General features: G+C 38.9%; 3 protein-coding genes across 9 annotated transcripts in view; 2 read left to right on the forward strand and 1 right to left on the reverse strand.

Moving 5' to 3' along the window:
* Window positions 1–2,599, forward strand: part of zgc:173742 (DNA topoisomerase I, mitochondrial) — a 33,909-nt gene extending 31,310 nt beyond the window's left edge. For all 6 annotated transcript variants that reach the window (XM_017688750.1, XM_017688934.2, XM_017688874.1 and 3 more), the window contains 4 exons: window positions 1,420–1,547; window positions 1,843–1,937; window positions 2,048–2,197; window positions 2,303–2,599. In XM_017688750.1, the coding sequence (XP_017544239.1) occupies window positions 1,420–1,547; window positions 1,843–1,937; window positions 2,048–2,197; window positions 2,303–2,405 (476 nt within the window). In that variant the 3' untranslated portion in view covers window positions 2,406–2,599. The remainder of the gene's footprint in view (window positions 1–1,419; window positions 1,548–1,842; window positions 1,938–2,047; window positions 2,198–2,302) is intronic.
* Window positions 2,600–3,846: 1,247 nt separating this feature from the next.
* Window positions 3,847–6,209, reverse strand: hsbp1b (heat shock factor binding protein 1b). The gene is made up of 4 exons (XM_017688654.2): window positions 6,004–6,209; window positions 5,573–5,639; window positions 4,347–4,470; window positions 3,847–4,165 (listed from the first exon to the last, which is right to left on the reverse strand). The coding sequence occupies exons 1-3, from the start codon at window positions 6,046–6,048 to the stop codon at window positions 4,352–4,354; spliced, it is 231 nt and encodes a 76-aa protein (XP_017544143.1). The 5' UTR covers window positions 6,049–6,209; the 3' UTR covers window positions 3,847–4,165; window positions 4,347–4,351.
* Window positions 6,210–6,614: 405 nt separating this feature from the next.
* si:dkey-246g23.2 (solute carrier family 66 member 2) overlaps window positions 6,615–17,686 on the forward strand; it is a 65,445-nt gene continuing 54,373 nt past the window's right edge. Inside the window, exons 1-5 of one of the 2 annotated variants that reach the window (XM_017688383.2) lie at window positions 6,615–6,710; window positions 6,998–7,115; window positions 9,359–9,451; window positions 11,500–11,747; window positions 12,928–13,061. In XM_017688383.2, coding sequence (XP_017543872.1) covers window positions 11,548–11,747; window positions 12,928–13,061 — 334 coding nt within the window. In that variant the 5' untranslated portion in view covers window positions 6,615–6,710; window positions 6,998–7,115; window positions 9,359–9,451; window positions 11,500–11,547. The remainder of the gene's footprint in view (window positions 6,711–6,997; window positions 7,116–9,358; window positions 9,452–11,499; window positions 11,748–12,927; window positions 13,062–17,686) is intronic. The other variant, XM_017688517.2, reaches the window with a different exon arrangement.

The raw sequence follows: 17,686 nt of genomic DNA on the forward strand, positions 1-17,686 counted from the left end.
TCACTCATTTTGAATTTGATGCCTGCAACACGTTCCAAAGAAGTTGGGACAGGGGCGTGTTCAAGACAGGCTCTTTTGCTGGCTTTGTACTTTGTACTGTACCTTGTCTTTTGAGGGGAAGCCGTCCCTCATCATTTTCCTGTGGTTGATTACCCAATTGTCCTGTAATAACCTTCTCAAGTGTCTGCTTGTGAAAAATAAGCTATTTCATTATTGACTGGAGTGGAGTCCACAGGAGCATATGTCTCAGCGCTGACCGACTCAGCTCCTCCCAGCAGGCTATATGCTTCACACATCCATCACTTAAGTCTGTAGTCTGTGCCTGTATTTGTGTGTGCTTGCATGTTTGCACAATTATATCATGCTTTGCATGCCTGTGATCATGCTGTGCACAGTTTTTAGCCAATATTTGCCGCTACTGTCTGCTGTGCCAGTGTTGCACTCTTTGCAGGGTGTGTGTGAGTGTGAGAGATGTCTGTCTTCATGCGTTGCAGCTAAGAGTAAATCAGTTTACTGTATCTGCTATAAGCCATAATTAAATCAACTACACACGCAGCAAGGGCTCAACCCACGGGTGGTTTGTGTTTTTGTGTGTGTGTGAGCATGCAAGTAGCAGATGGCAGGGATGTAAGTGTTAACAACTTCAGTTGCTGTATTATGTACTTCAGTTGAAACAATGGGGAAATTATCTTAACTCATCTGAGGTACATGTAATTACTTTAATTTTGCTGGTGGGTCAGTTTGGTTGAGTGATCAGTTAAGGGGACTGTTGCATCATTGCAGCGTGTCTGTAGACCTTGGCAGTCAAAGTCAGGTCAAGTTAAAGTTTATTTAAATAGCACTTTCTACAACAGGTGTTGTCACAAAGCAGCTTTACAAAAAAATCCAGGTTCAAGCCCCAGTGAGCAAGCCAGTGGCAACAGTGGCAAGGAAAATCTCCCTAAGAGCAAGAGGAAGAACCCTAAACCTTGGGAGGAACCAAGACTCAAAAGGGGAACCCATCCTCCTCTGGTCGACACCAGATAGCAAAAAGTGTTGGTATAAAATATTAAAATACATAAATGGGGAAAAACAGGTAAAGAACTGGTTATAGTTAGGTACTTTGAGTCTGTGCAGCAGCAGGAGCAGCAGCCAGTGTGTTAAGCTCTTAAATTTAGATATAAAACCTATAAACTTCCCATATTGGATATACAAGGTTTTGTCCTGAAATAGTGATCTAGTGATCTGAAATGTAGAATATAAGACCAAGATAAAGTGGTGGTAAGAGGAGAAAAAAAAATCTTGTTTTCTAATGTACTATGATTAATAACATAAGCCCAGAGCTGCTTATGCATAAATGTGGCATTTTGACTTCAGCTTTATCTTCACCTTTTTCATCTGCTTTACCATTTCATCTCTTTCTCTCTTTTTCATATCTAGCATCAGATAACGTGGCTGAGAAGCTGCTCTCCTACAACCGGGCGAACCGTGCGGTTGCAGTTCTATGTAACCATCAGCGGGCGCCGCCAAAAACCTTTGAGCAGTCCATGGCCAGCCTGCAGGCTAAGGTCAGTAAACGGGAGCCTGCATGACTAGACTTAATGAATGAGGAGTGCGTCAACAGAAACACTAAGTACGCTTTATACTGCTCTTTATTGAGAACATTAATTGGGAATATTTACGGTGATTATTGCTCCCCATCACTGCACTTCATCAAACTAAGTATAAGCTCTTCTGCTAAGGCTCCTTGCAGGATCTGTATGCCTTCTACTGTCTGTGTTTTATTGTACAGGTCTTTTGTGGGTTTTTGGGATGGAAATAAAGGATGTGTTGCTTTGTGGTTCTCTGTGTCTATCTTTCTAGATTGAGAGTAGGAAAGAGCAGCTGGAGCTGGCTAAAAAAGAATTGAAACTAGCCAAGAAAGAGGCTAAAGGAAGTTCAGACAGCAAGCTGCTTGTGTAAGTTATCTTCACTAATTCTTGCACCCCACACCCACCCCATTCAGATTCTTGCACCCCACAGAAATACTGGAGGAACAAGGATTAAATGTCTGTGTGTTTGTGTGTAGCATGTTGGAAAAGAAGAAGAAGACAGTGCAGCGCTGTGAGGAGCAGCTGCTGAAGATGGAGGTTCAGGCTACAGACCGAGAAGAGAACAAGCAGATTGCCCTGAGCACCTCCAAACTAAACTACCTGGACCCACGCATCAGCGTAGCTTGGTGAGACTATAACACACAAACAGTTATAACAGTGGTTCAAACAATTCAACCTTGAAAACGGAGGAAACATATTTGCCTTCATTTCTTTTGTTTACTGTATTGTAGGTGTAAGAACATGGAGGTGCCACTGGATAAAGTCTACAACAAGACCCTAAGAGATAAATTTGCCTGGGCCATTGACATGACTGAACCAGACTTTGTGTTTTAACCCCAGATCCTCCTTTAACCCATTCATATTAAACCATTATGTCAAGTTCTTTTATACGTAAGTTTTAAGGTAAAACTGTTGAGTTGTGCAGCTATGACTGTTGAAAAATGCTGTGGGCACTTTAACACATTCTTTTAATATCAAGTCTTTCAACACTTTTTACAAGAAACTCAAATAAATGTATGCGCAAATGAGTCCTTGTCTAACCTGTTTTCTCACTCTACAACTCTACTTGTCTTACTCTTATAAGGTGCTCAAGTAGTCAGGGATTTGTAGTAGTTGTGCAATAATGTGTATAACATTTGAGACCTTACAACACAATGTTATGGGAAGGAGACAGCATAAATTGGATCTTTTGGGGCCTAGAGCAAAATTAATGGGCCGCTCTACAGAAATTACAATTAATTATTATAAGAATTAGAATGTAATTTGTTAAACTTTACATTGTGCTTAAATTTATTGATGAACAGACCTATAGAAAAGGTCCAAAATTATTTGGAAATAATCATATTGCATTTAACCTTTATTACAAGTTAGTCTTTTTTTTCCTTGTCTTGTAAAGTTCCCATTCTAAAGATACAAGGTTTTGTGCTGACAGGAGTGACGTTATTTGAAGGGAGATTTTGATCTGGTAATATTTCAGAATGATGAATAATAATGAATATCATGTTGCAGGTTGCGAAGGATTTTTTTACTGTTTTAAAACAGTTACCATGGATGAGATTCATGATGCATAAGAGGCAGACGAATAGAATTCAGGACTGTCTGTGTGGTTTTGATGGTGAGGTATGTTGTTTAGAAAGTGGATTTTTCTGAGTCAGATGTACAATTTTGTCAGTATCTATGTGAGGGGCCCCCATTAATGGGGCCTAGTTGCCATGAGCATCAGTATGCCTGGCCTCCCTGCCCTCTGAGTAGTTATTACAGTGGAAAGAAGTTTATGTAAACACTGATAAAGGTGACCATTGTCTCTGTTTTGCATACAGTTGTATGCAAACGTTAGTGTGCCCCTGGTCAAATTACACATTTTAACTTTCTAAATGACAATATGTATGCATCCTACACAGTGAACACACTCCTACACATTTTAATACACAATTATTAAATATAGTATGTTTTTTGTTCCAAAATGTTACTCAGCAAATAAATAGAAACTACTTATTCACTAAAGATGTCTTAACTTATTTTTAAATCAACAAAACGTGTAATTTGACCATGTTTCCATACATTTACATATGACAGCGCATATTTTCATATTTACAGATCTTGCGTGTTACATTTGTTTGCATTCCTATCTAGTGACTTATTTGTTTGTGACCACGTGTCTTTGCAGACAAACGGGAAATTCTTTATAGTAGGAATAACGCAGCTTCAGGAAAAGATTAGCACTCGTACAGTACCAGCTGGTTTGATCCAATATGACAAAGGAAAGCAAGCTAGCTGTTTTTGTATGAAACCATTTAATAGCATAAATTCAGTGGAAATTGGAATATTGTCTAGTTAGCACACAGGTAGTGCTCATTTTACAGTAACAAAGACTTCACCCATGTGAATTGGCTGGACTTTAAGTGTATTTAAAAAGTTATTTGTAATGTGTCAAAGAACAAAAAGTTAAAGCAAAAGTTGCACTATCAGGAAGCAGCATTATTATGACTCAGTATAAAAAGAACTATATAATAACACAATCAGATCAGTCACCACTGGGGGGAGGGGGGGGGGTGTTTACTGCTCATGAGGAAAGTCCCTTGTTACTTGGCAACCTGTTTAAGAAAATACATAATTTAAGAGCATGGAAATCTGTAATGGCTTGACAAATTACATCACACATTTACTGTATTACTATTTTTTTATCTTTATTTTAGCTTTTATTTTTTAAATTACTATTTCTATATAAAAAAAGTTATTATTTAATTCACTAATTCAAGTTCACTACATTTGTACCTTCACTAAGAGGCCTCGCCTTCTTTGGCCTTGTTTTCTCCTTCTACCTCCTCCACACCAGCCTGAGTCATCAGGTCAGCGATGTTCTTCTCCAGGTCGTCGATGCGCGTGCTCATCTCATCAAGTGACTCTTGTTAAGGAAGACCGAGGGAGCACAAGGCAGATTTTGCCCCAGTATCCTCTCCTCTCATACAATCCACATATTGAACTACTAGCAAAGGGTAAGCACGTTTTCTTCAGACGTTAGTTGTTTTTAGAGCTATTACCTCTTAAATGAACAAGATTCTGTGTACAATAATTACATATACAGATCCAAACTCTTGTGTAGTTAGGCGTGGTGCTACAAGTCTAGTGATGGTGTGAACAGGACAAGGCTGGGCATGATTTAGCAGCATGTTGGGAAATGACTCCAGGATAAGACTACCAGTCAGACAGGTGCCTCTTTTTTTGTTGTTGTTTAAACATAAATAATGTCTTTAAGACCTGTATACATACATGCACCACCTAGACTGCTGTCTTTTAGGTATACCATCACCTGTTGGAGCTATAACACACAAAATCTGCATTTTTAGTTTTATATTAAACAATACTAAATACTGGGTAGTATCTACAAACAAAATGATCCGAGTTCTATATCTTTGCTTGCCTTCTGTACCCGGGTATCAATGCACCGCTCATATAATCAGGTTACATTTTCTATATCGGGACTGACTGACAGACTAACTGATTAAACTGGGTTTTTTACCAGGGCACAGCTCATAGTTACTATTAAATGTGAAAATGGTACCTGTAGTTCTGTGTGAATGTATATTGCTTTCTATAATAATGTGACTGGTGAGGAACTTCATTAAAGGTTTTGTGACTTACACAAGATTTCTGAAGAGTTATTTTAGACATGAAGTATCGCTTTTACATAACCAATTCCAAACAATTTATGTTTGAGTCTTTTTAAACACACTATTCTCATCTTTTGCAGCTCTAAAACACAAAATGTATTCAATATTCTTTCGAAATGTTGTTTTTAATTCAATGTGAATTAAATTTGTAATATTATTGCATCATACTAAAATGAATAAAAGTAACCGATTGTACTTCTCCAAATGTAACACCTCAGCTGGAAAAAGCCATGTAATCACATTAACTCGTGGTTCCCTGTAAAAACAGCCTTGTGTATCAGTTTTCTCCTTAGTGTAGCTCACTGCTGCAGTAATGACAGAGTAGGATATTTCTCCCGATGATTTGGTCTGACATGGTCTGGAATTTGTCCTGCATCTGCTGCAGCAACGTCTGCACCTGTCAGAGGACAAAGCATATGAGGAACAGCAGAAACCACAACAACAGAGTTTGAGATGCAGGCATTATGCAAACTATATCAGCTAAAGGGGCTGAATGCAAAGTGGGAGCCATCCCAGTGTATTGAGTTAGCAAACTGAGCGGCTCTGGTCAGCTGAGCACGGGTTTCGTGTCACCGGATCAAACTAGGGGCTCTGGAAAATGTTTACTGGTCTAGACTAAAGATGACACTGCAGTGTATTTGCTGTAATTTACTACGTGAACAGGCTGAATCTCACTTATTGCTGACTGACCTCACCTAGCTTTAGCCTAGCACCAGGCCTGCCGCTAGCTTAGCTTAGCAAACTGATGTTTTGAGACTTACCACTCCCGTGAGGTCCTGTACCGATTTAGGATCTGTTTCCGCCATAGTTATTACTTGAAATGACTGTGAAATGCTAAAAAGACGATAGGTCTTTAACGACTAACTGAGATACAAGCGCAATGTACAGCCAAATTTCGGGTCCACAATAATCAGCTCTTGACCAAATTGCGGAGCTTTGTAGTTGGCACTCTCGCGATAGCTCGGCAAGAAATCCCGTGTTAGCAGCAAATTCAACCACATGGTGGCTGTGTCCCAAATCCCTCCGAGCTTTCGTCTAGCTAGAAACTCACGAGTGAGCAGGGGGAGAACAGCCTGAGCGTTTCCAAGGGACAAAGTTCCTTATATGGAAAATCGAAAGTTCAGAAAAGGAGCTATCTCCAGCGAAACAGGTCACTGAGGGGGTTGCCAGCATTTGAGTTTGAGATTTTAAAAAAATATATTTTCTGTGGAAAAAGTGATTTTTATTAAAATACAGAAATGTCACAGCCAAGGTTCTCATGTTATCAGTGGGCGTGTTCGTGGAGCTGTTTGGGGGTGTGGTCACAAACAGCCCTCAGCCAAACAGAAACATCGAGTTTTTTCCACCGCTGTTCTTCAGTACTGCAGCTTTACTAACATACTTAACATGGAGAATTAGGACATATGTCCAAGTTGTGGACAGAGAAGGACAGGGGCAGACGAGTGGAGGAAACAGAAACTCTTGCGACGTACGTCTTGTTACTTATAAACACATAATTAAATGCATACATGAATTACACGGCAGTAGAAGAGGACATAAAACAACACATACTTGAAAATTCAGTGAGGTGCAGTTGTAAAGCAGTCTATAGCTTGGCCTATGACGGCTGACCTGGGTATTTAGTTGGGGGGTGTGAGGTCTGCACCTATCTGGGCTTTCATTTTGGGAAAACATTTATTCATGCCTTTTCCTGAGTTAATGTGTACGTTAACTTAATGTGTTAGTTACCCTTTCTGTCTTCCTGTCACTGAACAGGCCTTTTCTCAGTCACAGCCCTTCAGCAGCGACTGTGGTCTACGGTAATAATGCAATATGCCCATATGAGACCACACTGACGTATCTGAAGTGCACACCAGTCTTCATGGCAATGGAGGTAAGAGCTAAACTTACTTCTGGTCGTAACCTTCAGGGAAAGTGTGAAAAATATATGTGCTGCTTTCATTCTGCGTCACAACATTAAGTAACAGTGCTTAATAGATACAGACCTGTGGATTTACCCCTGTATCGACACACTGTGGACTGGTGTATAGAGTGCAGTACACAGGGCTTTGGTGAGGCGTTAAAGTCAACGTGCTGTCCATTCGGTTTCCTCTCGACATGCAGGCGGATTCCGATGTTTTACAGTCCGCTCTTCACTGCTGTGAAGCGGATAAAGTCCGGAAAAGTAAACTGTAGTGTAAACTGTAGGTTAGCTAACTCCGGAGCAATTCGAAGTGGTACGAGAGCGAGTGTGGCGACACTGAACGAGAAGGACATCTCCGAGTGTGGAGACGTTTTTATCTCCTGATCAACAGGCAGCTGACAGACAATGCTGGACTCCGTATTTCACTCACTGCTGAATATGCAGTCGTGTCGTCCTTTGGAGGATTTGACTGAGCTATTCTTAGATTGAGGTTAGTGCTGAGATTAGCTTGGCCTCCTTGTGTTCTTCTCGAGAAGAGCTTCATCTCCCTTTCAAAACAACGCAGAGAGCCGCTGGAACTTTAAAGGGGAACTCCACCCTTCTTTTCCACATTGCTGAATAATTCGGTCCTTGAATTAAAAGCAGTCTTTCTGCACGTTTTGGTGTGAACTCATTAAATTGTAGAGAAACTTGCAAACTCTGATCTCTTTACAGTGATGGTGATGGAAACCAGGGGTCCCAGTGTTTACAACACACATGGAGCCATTTTACTTACTCATATTCATTTTTATTTACTTAAACCAAAGTTGAATCACAAAACTGTCATAAAGCAACGTGTCAGACATCAGGCAGTCAAGGGCTGATTTCCATTTCAGGGGATAACCCTATGTGAGGGAGCTTTTAGAGGTGGACGTCTGGTTCCTATCACCACCACTGTGAACAGATCTGAATTCACAGGTTTCTCTAGAACAAAGCATTTCTCCCAAGCCACTCTGAATGACCATTTAATTATGTGGGGTGTTTTGTTTGTTTGTTTGTTGGTTTTAATCTCTGGACTTTCCTGATCTCTGGGCTGAGAAGGCAAGCATGTGTTGGAAATAGTCAGCCCTGAATGGAGCTACACAGTTATTGTAAAATAGGCCGCATGCAGCTCATCTCAAAACACCTTTTTCCTTAATGCAATAAAATGTTGATAAATGGACCCGAGTAGCATTTCAGTGATCACCACTTTGTCAAACTTTTGCTGACTAGAGTGCAGTCGTAGGATGTGGTGCAACCACAGATGCAAAATAATTTGCAAAAGCAGTGATGGCTGAAAACTGAATATGCCATCCTAGATGTACCGTATTCCATTACAACACACAAATGTTGTCCAGAATACATTTACAGTACATACTGATAAACTGAATGGGAAAAACTCTGTTGTAATTATTTGATTCACACTTTTCCTCACTGTGAGTGGTTGGCAGTTCTGATATGTTTCCTGAAAAAACATAATTATTCAAATGAAAACAGAAATGAACACTTCTCAACATTATTTTGACTCTTATCTCCTGCCTCATTCTACTGCTGCTCCCACTGCCCTTTCATGACATACGCCAATGTTTTGCTATATCCATATAATAAAGTCTCATTAATGTAACGACACTGTGAGTAGCCATGTGATTTGAAGTGATTGACATCTATGCAATTTGCCATGGAACACATGCACAAGTCCAGGGCAACACCAAAGCTCAGCTTGTTCTTCTTGAACATTTCCTGTACAGACGAGACTCAGATTAATAACTGTAATTAATAATTTATCACTCTACTCAGGCTTTAGAAGGCTTTTTCATTCCATCTCTATATAGTATTCTAAAGGTGTTTTTACTGTCTTTCCAAAATGTTACTTGGACTCAATACAGTTACTTAATCTGTATTCTGATTATGTATTTCCAATACTTCTATTCGGTTTCACCCCAACCTGTAAGTATATGATACTATTGGTTATGCTTTTAGATTTTTGTTTATTTTTTTTTAATAGCTGAAGTGTATTTTACACAAAAGACCACTTGGCTGCATACATACATGCGTCCTCAGTGGTCACTGCATTCTTTTTAGCCCATGAACGGTGTCCATGAAAATACACTTGAAGTTTGTTGTAACAGTATTCATAGTAAACTAAAATAAGACACTATAACTATTTTGGAATCTTTGTATCCTGTATGTTCCAGAGCTCATGACTGGGGACATTGTCTTGGAGAAACATCTGTTTGGCCAGACAGTGAGAGAGGAGCAGAGGAGCTTATCTCTTGGAGCATTGCTTTGTAAGTGCAGGCTTGCTGTCTTATCTAGCCTACAAACAGGGCCGGTGGTTGAAGTGGCAAGTTTTGATGATAAATTCTCTGTTTTGTCAGACATCAGTGCTAGAACAGAACTATGCTCCGCAGGGCTAACGCTGGTTAATCGGCAGGTTTGGGCATGTGTGTTTTGCCTTTTGCGTTTTCAGACGAGGAAAGCTGACGCTGTTCCTTTCAGATGAGGAAAAGTTTCATAATAAATGAGGAAGTTGTGGGAGGCAGCGCAGAATTCGGCTTTTTCAAATTGTTGATGCATCCCAATGTGAGCATATGGTCACACTTCTTTTATCTGTCAGCATTTCAGAATACTAAAGCACAATTATACACAGTCAAGTGCCTCATACACTGACAGCCTCAGGTTCACAGAATGTGAATGTTAGGAACCCCATGGCGTTAATTAGTCCTGTTTGAGGTCACGTAGTGAGTACATGTGCAGTTGCAGTTTAATGTTCTGGATACACAACAAGGTGGAAAGCAGTTCTGAATAACTAATGCTGGGAATTTTTTACATTCAGATGTAAGTATTGTCTGAAAATAACACTTGAATTTAGTGTTGTTGTTTGTTGTTGTTGTTGTTGTTGTTCTTTTATAAAATTTCATGCTACCTATACACATTTCCAATTAAAGCTTTTCTACACTGTAATAATGTAGACTTAAATATTATAAACTAGACACCAAACTATTTTTAGGCACTAAATTGAATATTGTGAGTATTTTGGGATCAAGAAGAATTTATTAAATAATACATTATTTATTATCATTACCTGTTTATAGTGTTTTTTGTCAGATTTTCTCTTTTGACATGATTTGATCATAAGTTTTGAAAAACAAGGCATTGTGGAAACTAGTTTCGTCATAACGTAAGTGCTGATGTTATTCAGCCTTCTGTGTCATTTCAGAATCACAGAATCAGCCACAGCCCCATTCATCATTCCAAAGGCACATTTAAAACATTTTAATCGTCTTAATTAGTCTAAATCACTTAAGCACATTATTTAAAACCACTCTTGGCAGTAAGTTGTTTTCCCTTGTTAAAACATCATTAGAATAGATGCAAACAAATGTAAATACAGTAAAAACATAAGAAATTCTGGTTTTCAACAGTAGTTCATATCTTTAAACCAAGTTTGAAGCACAAAGGTTGCTTCTAGTTGTCTCCTTGAAGCCCCCAGCCATCACACACATTTGTTAAATTTTAGCACCAGCACACTTGATTTCTCATAATGAAGTGTTGATTAGGCGACCTAGATATTGGTTGAAAACAACAAATAATACCAGGCTTCCTTGTGAATTTTGGACATCTTGTTACCATCAAAATAAATTCTGGCCTTTCCAAAATGGTCCCTTTACAGTAGAAGAAAAAAAGGACTTAAGTTTTAATTGAAGTCAATGCGACAATATTTTGTTGTGAGTACTTTTTGAACATTTGAAACATCTGTTGGTTCAATCATCCTTATATTTTTTCGCACAATTTAAAGGGCAGTGGGACATTTTATTAAAACACTGTTGATATACGCAAACACGGGTGTTCAAAAGTTTAGAATAAAGATTTCAATAAAAAAAGTGCTAAATGTATCAAATTATTCTTTTATGATCCTACAGCACAACAACTTCACAGATTTTTTCAAAGCTAGTTAATGACTGAGAAAACTGTAAAACATTGAGAATAAAGTTTAAATATAATTCATCCAGGATGGTTTGAAATGTGATCAAGAAATGACTATAAATAAATAATGTCAATATACACTGTAAAAATTATTATGGAATAAAATAACACAAATGATTAAAATGATGAATGATTTAAAACTTAATGCTAGTCAATGCTAGTGTACATATACACACATACACACGTATTCTGTTCTACCGGTTTCTGCTCTATAACCACAGTCATGCATTCTAAAAGTAGTCATAAAAGTATGACTGAGCCAACAGATCAGCCTGTCCTGTATACATATTGTTCTTGAAGTCTGTCCTCGTATGAGAAACCTAAGCTAAGCTGCAGTGTGATGTCTCAGCACAGTGTATGAGTGCAGCAGCAGTGGCGACAGTGTGAGGCCTCAGTCATGGAGTCTGAGCTGGACGAGGACGTGGAGAGCTCATGGACTGTGCTGTCCTGGCTGGCCTCTTGTGTGATGGTGTTTGGGGGGGCCTTGCCTTACGTTCCTCAGTACCAGGAGATCCAGCGCACCGGCAACACCGAGGGATTCTCCACTCGCGTCTGCCTGGTCCTTCTCATCGCCAACATACTGCGCATTTTCTTCTGGTGAGTACGGGAGGAAGGCATCTGGGCTCTGGGCATAGAAATCATGTGTAGGTCAACTAGGGCGATTACATACAAGAGGTGACGGTCAGTAAGGAAAGTGCTTTTGGTCAGTTTGCATTTTTATTTTGCGCATAACATGATTCATAAGTCAATTTAAAAAATGGTCACTGGACAATGAAACATAACGTTTAATCATATTATATGTTTGAAAACTAACCAAAACTGGTATTTTCTTGTGTGATATGTAGGATGAGCCTATTTTATGTGCTCTTTTATGTACTTTGGTGCACTTGTAATACTAATTTAACATCATTCTTCTTCTGGAATGGAAACCTTGTTGTGATTTCTACACATGCCCAGGGACAGCAGACGAAAATGATTCATTTGGCTACATCTGGCATGTTAAACAGTGATACTGATTGGTGTGTATTGTCCCTGTTTAGAATCAAACAAAAACAGGTGCTCTTAAATGGAAATTCCATCAGTTTTTCAAAACTCAAAGTATAATTCTGTAATTCAGATATAAACAAAGTCATTCAGAGTGGTTTGATGTGAAAAGGTTCATTGTAGGGAAGCATACAGACAGTGATTTATTTATTGTGGCGGTGACTGGAACTGGGGTCATGATGTCTACAGCGCAAATATAGCTAGCAGTTTTATTTGCTATCCAAAACAACCAGTGAACCAATGATCTCCTGAGTTGGTGGTAAATCTGAAAATAAAGTTGTATCTTGTGACCCTAGAGCACTCTGCTTGTACCTCTCCACTATAAATGAATTTTAACAATAAATTTGAGGCCAAAATTTTCCCAGAACTCTAAACAGTGACTTAGCGCATTCGTAACTATTTCATGTATTCATGTATATAGATTTGACTCTCCAGACTCCAAACTCTCTGAATGAAGTTGTTTAAATTTTAATCATTGTTTTATCCAGAAATTTTGAAAAGTGGGTGGAATTCCCCTTTAATTGCATTTTAATTTAATGATGTATTCGAATACTCTTTGTCACACTATTCTGATTTTCACTGGGGTAGTGATGATACATTGCTACTCTTTTTATGAATCTGTTTTGAGTACAGTGAGACTTAGAGTTGTTGAAGTGCAGTGGAAATCACAGTGGTATGTGATGTTTGATGGTAATAATGCACCATATGTACCGTTTGTGTTGTTTCTCTTCAGGATTGGGAAGCAGTTTGAGTTGACCTTACTTCTGCAGAGTGTGGTGATGATTCTAACCATGTTAGCAATGCTGCACCTCTGCTGTGCCATCCAGAGTACCAACCGGGTCAGCACAAAACAACACCGCATCACAGGTAATGAGGTTTGTTACATTGTATTCCCTACACACTAGCACATCATATGTTATCTCCTACAGGTCATGAAATTAGCCCATTATTATACTACATACACAAACAGCACCACAGCAGAGGTACACTGAATAAAATGCATTGAAAGAAAGTGAACTGAAAGACATTGTGTTGATGTAATATATTGTTTTCATATGGAAATCATGTTTTTTCACATTTGAGTGAAATGAAAGTCAATTCTTTACTTTTTGTCAGTATAACAAAGTATTCAATTCAATCATCCATCCAACAAATGAACATCTATTCACCGTTCACTGGAAACACAGAGGTCTATCAGACCTTCCTCCTTGTTATTTTGCATTGCTTTTGAATGCTCTAGTTTTACCAAAAGAGGGTGCCATGGCACTGAGTATGGTGTTATTGAAGGCCTTCTCCCTCATCTGATCTCAGCTATTTCATTTCACTCTTGCCCTTAGTCATTCTTCTATATTCATCTTGACTCGTGTTTTTGCTTGTAAACACTCTCTATGATCTCACAGTCTGTTTGAAATTACAGTAATTTTATGCAGCAAGTTATGGATTTAATATTTGGGTCAGTATTTAATGATAATACTGCAGTCAAAACCTTTGAGAAGTTGCAGAATTTACAACATCCAAATGACCCAGTGAGATTTGCAATAAATCCAGTTATTTATTGGATTGAAAGAAAATTACACTGTATTTTTTCACTGTTTCTTCACTCTCTGCATAGTTTAAATTGTTTATATGTGAGCCATTCAGAGGGTAAATTGCTGTACGAATTACCGTTTTAGATAAACTTTCTGAATCAGGATTGTTTACAGTGGTGGTGAAAGGAATTGAAAGTGTTGAATGTTTCTATAAGCTACCCTCATTACATGAAATTGTTACATGAAATTGTTATGAATACACTGATTCCTGATAGTTTTGAAAGATGTTTGTTTGGCTATATTCACATTATAGATAAGCCTGCCACTAAATGACTGCTGGGATGGGCTCCGGCTCCCCCCCGTGACCCAGAAGGATGTGTGGCTTAAAAAGTGCATGTGCATGCGTGTGCACGTGTGCCCATCATAGAAAGAACTACATTTTGTGGAAATGAAGTCAAATCAGTGTAATTCCTCTTATATAGCATGAGGTTTGGCAATGTAATCTTCTTATGTTGCTCAGGAAAACACATCTGCAGCCTTTTATTTTTTTATGTCTGTTATTATTGTCCTGATTTGTTGGAAGTACCTCTAATACAGAACTGAAGAGCACTATGAATAATTCAGCAGATTTCTATGCTTGCATAACATTTCTTTCACTAACAGAATATTTGTTTATATACTACTCCCACAAGGCCTCAGAATTAGTATGGCTGTCCAGCTTGGTTTCGGTCAAGCTCTATTCAAGTTAATGTCCTGTCTCAGGTCATGTACATTTGATACCACAGTGGGAGCTGGTGTATAAAGCTGTACAGAAGGCCATCCGTTTGTGATCGAGTTTGGCTGACTCAGCCGTTATCTCTGGGGCATTACAGCAGCCTGAGAAAGAGTGTGACTGGTTGCCTGCGGCCAGTCAGCTCTTGTGTTCTGTGTTTAGAGTGTGAATGTGTTGCAACTGCTGGCTGAGACTCGTTCGGGAAAGGGCAGCCAAGTTCGTGTGGGGTCATTTTAGTATAGTGATGATTTATAGTGAATTCAGGCTCCAGCTGATTGGCTTTTCTCTGTGTGCAGCAGGAGGCTCAATCTAAGTCAGCTTTTTATGAGTCCACTGCCTGGGAGGGAGATGGGATGATGAAATTGTGTAATATAGGAATAATTAGAGAGTGGAGTGTGGAATCAGGCAGCAGCCTAATTTACCTGTCGTGCTGATTGATTGGACTGCGGAAGTCAAAGTTCTGGTCTTAGTGTTTGTACGATTTTTCTCAGTTTGCTACATCATGCCATTGGCGCTGTATGCGTGTCTGTCTGCACTGTTGATTTGAATAGCATCTGTGTGTGTATGTGTGTGTGTGTGGTTGTTTGTGGCCCTGCCTGTGTGTGTGTAGCTGGGGCGGGGGTGTTCAGGATCAGTTGGTACACTGTGTGTAGATTTGGGATTGATATTGTGTGTACTTGTGTGGCTGTGGTCAGCTTTTACACTGCGTACAGTTCTGTGCATATGTAAGTAACCACCCTTCATTTCTTTTGTTTCCAGTCATACCGTTCATTAAGTAGTATTTTTTTTTTTTTTTTTTTTTTTTTTTTTTTTTTTTTTTTTTTTTTTTTTTTTTTAGAAGATATTCTGACCAAGTTAATTCACATGAAGAAGGAAAAGGAAAGTCAAAGAACAATAACTGAACAGAAAAAGAAATTGTTTACAGCTGGAATTCAAAAAAATATAAATGTTGAAGAGAAAATGGGACTTCTACCAACTGTGCAGGGCCTGGTAGACCAACACTGCCCCATTAGATAAACAGTAATTCAAGAACCACCTTTGCTTCAGATCTGAAAAAATCCAAAGGTGTTTCTGTTTTGTCTTCACACAGTGGAATAATACTCAACGCTCAAGGCTTGGAAAAGATATTTAGTTGTCAAGAAGCGGCTTAGAAAATGAATGAATTAAGCCGTTACTGAGAGAACTTTTGTCCCAAGGTGTGTAAAATGTCCCTGCAGATTTCTTTGAAAAACTCATGGAAAGAGTGGAAAAAGGCAAAGTGTAGGCACACTAAACAGTGAAATTATTATATTTAGTTGTTGAGATATGCATATATACATATACATATATGTGCATATATACAGACATTTTGTTTGTGTGTGTGTGTGTGTGTCTGTGTGTGTGTGTGTGTGGGGATCAAGATCAGCTTCTACATGTGTACGTTTGGAGCTGTGTGTGTGTCATTGTGCGGAGCAGTATTGTTTTTATGTGTGTATGCATTTGGGACTGATGAACTGTGCATATGTGTGTGTGTGCCCATGCTTGTGCCCCGAGTGTATCTGTAAAGTCCTGAGTTGATAGTATCTTGTGTGTTTCATTTCCTGGCTCTGTTGCTTTGAGGAAGTAGTCCGAGTTGCTGGTTTCCAGCCTGTCCCTGTATACAGCCTAAATGCCTGGACTGCAGCCTGCAGGGCCTCTAGCTCCACAGCCTCTATTCCAGCATTAGCTACTATGTATATATAGGGAGGGAAGTGGGGTGGGTCCAGAATGCCTCCCTCTGTTGAGTACAGGCAATCTGAGACCTCTCTATTCATACACCATCTCCCACCAGCAATATACTACAAATAGACCAGAGGGTGGGGGGGTGGGTGGGGTCTTCCACAAAGCAGGGTTTCTTAGTTAACCCTTAGAAGTGAGAATGGCAGAGGTAACAATTGCATGTTGCAAGTTATAATTATTTTATAATTATTTACAATACTTACAATACAATACTTATAATGCTTTAGACATTTCATTAACTGACCCAAGCAGGGACGTTTTGTCAAAAGTGCAGGTTCTTTAATAGCACATATGTAGCCTAGGAGTAATTCTAAGACATATTTTATTATGATTTAAAATGGGCAAATTATTGTGTATACAATGTTATTTGGCATAAAGAAAGAACATCCTCTACATTTAGTTAAATATTTTTGTCATTTTCTTAAGTTGAATATACAGGGAGATTCGCTCAAAAGAGGCCCTGAGCATTCTGTAATAACTCTCACTAAGACGAAGCAAGCTAAACAAAACAATGTGCAATGAGCTTCTCAGTATGTTGAGCTTTAAACAAGCCGGGATGCCTCTGCATTGGAGTGATGAGGTAGGCACCGGACAGCCATTGTGACGTTTAACCCCCGTTTGCAACTTGGAAGTGCATATCCCCGAACCCCTTCAAGTGTCTGCCAAAAATGGAAGATCACTTCCAGCATCGCATGTAGTGCAATCGTTTACACATACATCAAAGTATGATATTCAACAGAATATTCGGGGCCTCTTTCAAGTGAATCTCCCTATATTTAGATATTGAACTTATTTGAACTTATTAATATAGAATGTAAAAATAATTGATTAATTAATTAATTCTGTAACTTTAACGGCACAGCAAAACGACAGTTGTAACTCTGGACTTAAGAGATAAGCAGATAAATTGAGCCAAAAGCAAGGACTGTCCAAAAGGAGGAGAGCTATGGGCTAATGTTGTAAAGGGCACTAGAGGTGAGTCAAGACCTGGATTCTTTGAGTGGGGAGACCGAGACAAGGCCAAGACCAGGTTAAGATTTTTTTCCCTACAATATAAAAATAAAAAAGAAATGGGGGAAGTACATAAAATTCTTTTGTGGTTCATTGTAAATTCATCGCCATCATACATTGCCAGTAATAATAAATATGAAATATTATAAATCCCATATTTTTGCCAAGTATGAAATTTAAGTCAGTATGTGCACTTATTTAAGTGCATCTTAATCTGTGCTTACCAAGTCTCCTGTTGCTACTACTACTACTGTTGATGATCTTAAATTATTATCACTGTAGTGGTATAAATACACACAGCATCTAATAAATATTTTAGCTCTCACTTGAATTAAATAAACTTAACAGTAGAATTGCATGGGACACTCATAGCATTGGTGTTTCTGCTGAACTCAAGGCTTTTGCAAGTGAAGTGTTGAGAA

This window comes from Pygocentrus nattereri, chromosome 7 (genome assembly GCF_015220715.1).
Source record: "Pygocentrus nattereri isolate fPygNat1 chromosome 7, fPygNat1.pri, whole genome shotgun sequence".
In the NCBI taxonomy this organism is placed as follows: domain Eukaryota; kingdom Metazoa; phylum Chordata; class Actinopteri; order Characiformes; family Serrasalmidae; genus Pygocentrus; species Pygocentrus nattereri.

Coding starts and splice junctions, on each gene's coding strand:
- hsbp1b (XM_017688654.2), bottom strand. CDS start 6,048: ATGGCGGAAACAGATCCTAAATCGGTACAGGACCTCACGGGAGTG. Junction 5,640..6,003: donor TACAGGACCTCACGGGAGTG/GTAAGTCTCAAA, acceptor GTCCTCTGACAG/GTGCAGACGTTGCTGCAGCA. Junction 4,471..5,572: donor AGACCAAATCATCGGGAGAA/ATATCCTACTCT, acceptor AACAAGAGTCAC/TTGATGAGATGAGCACGCGC.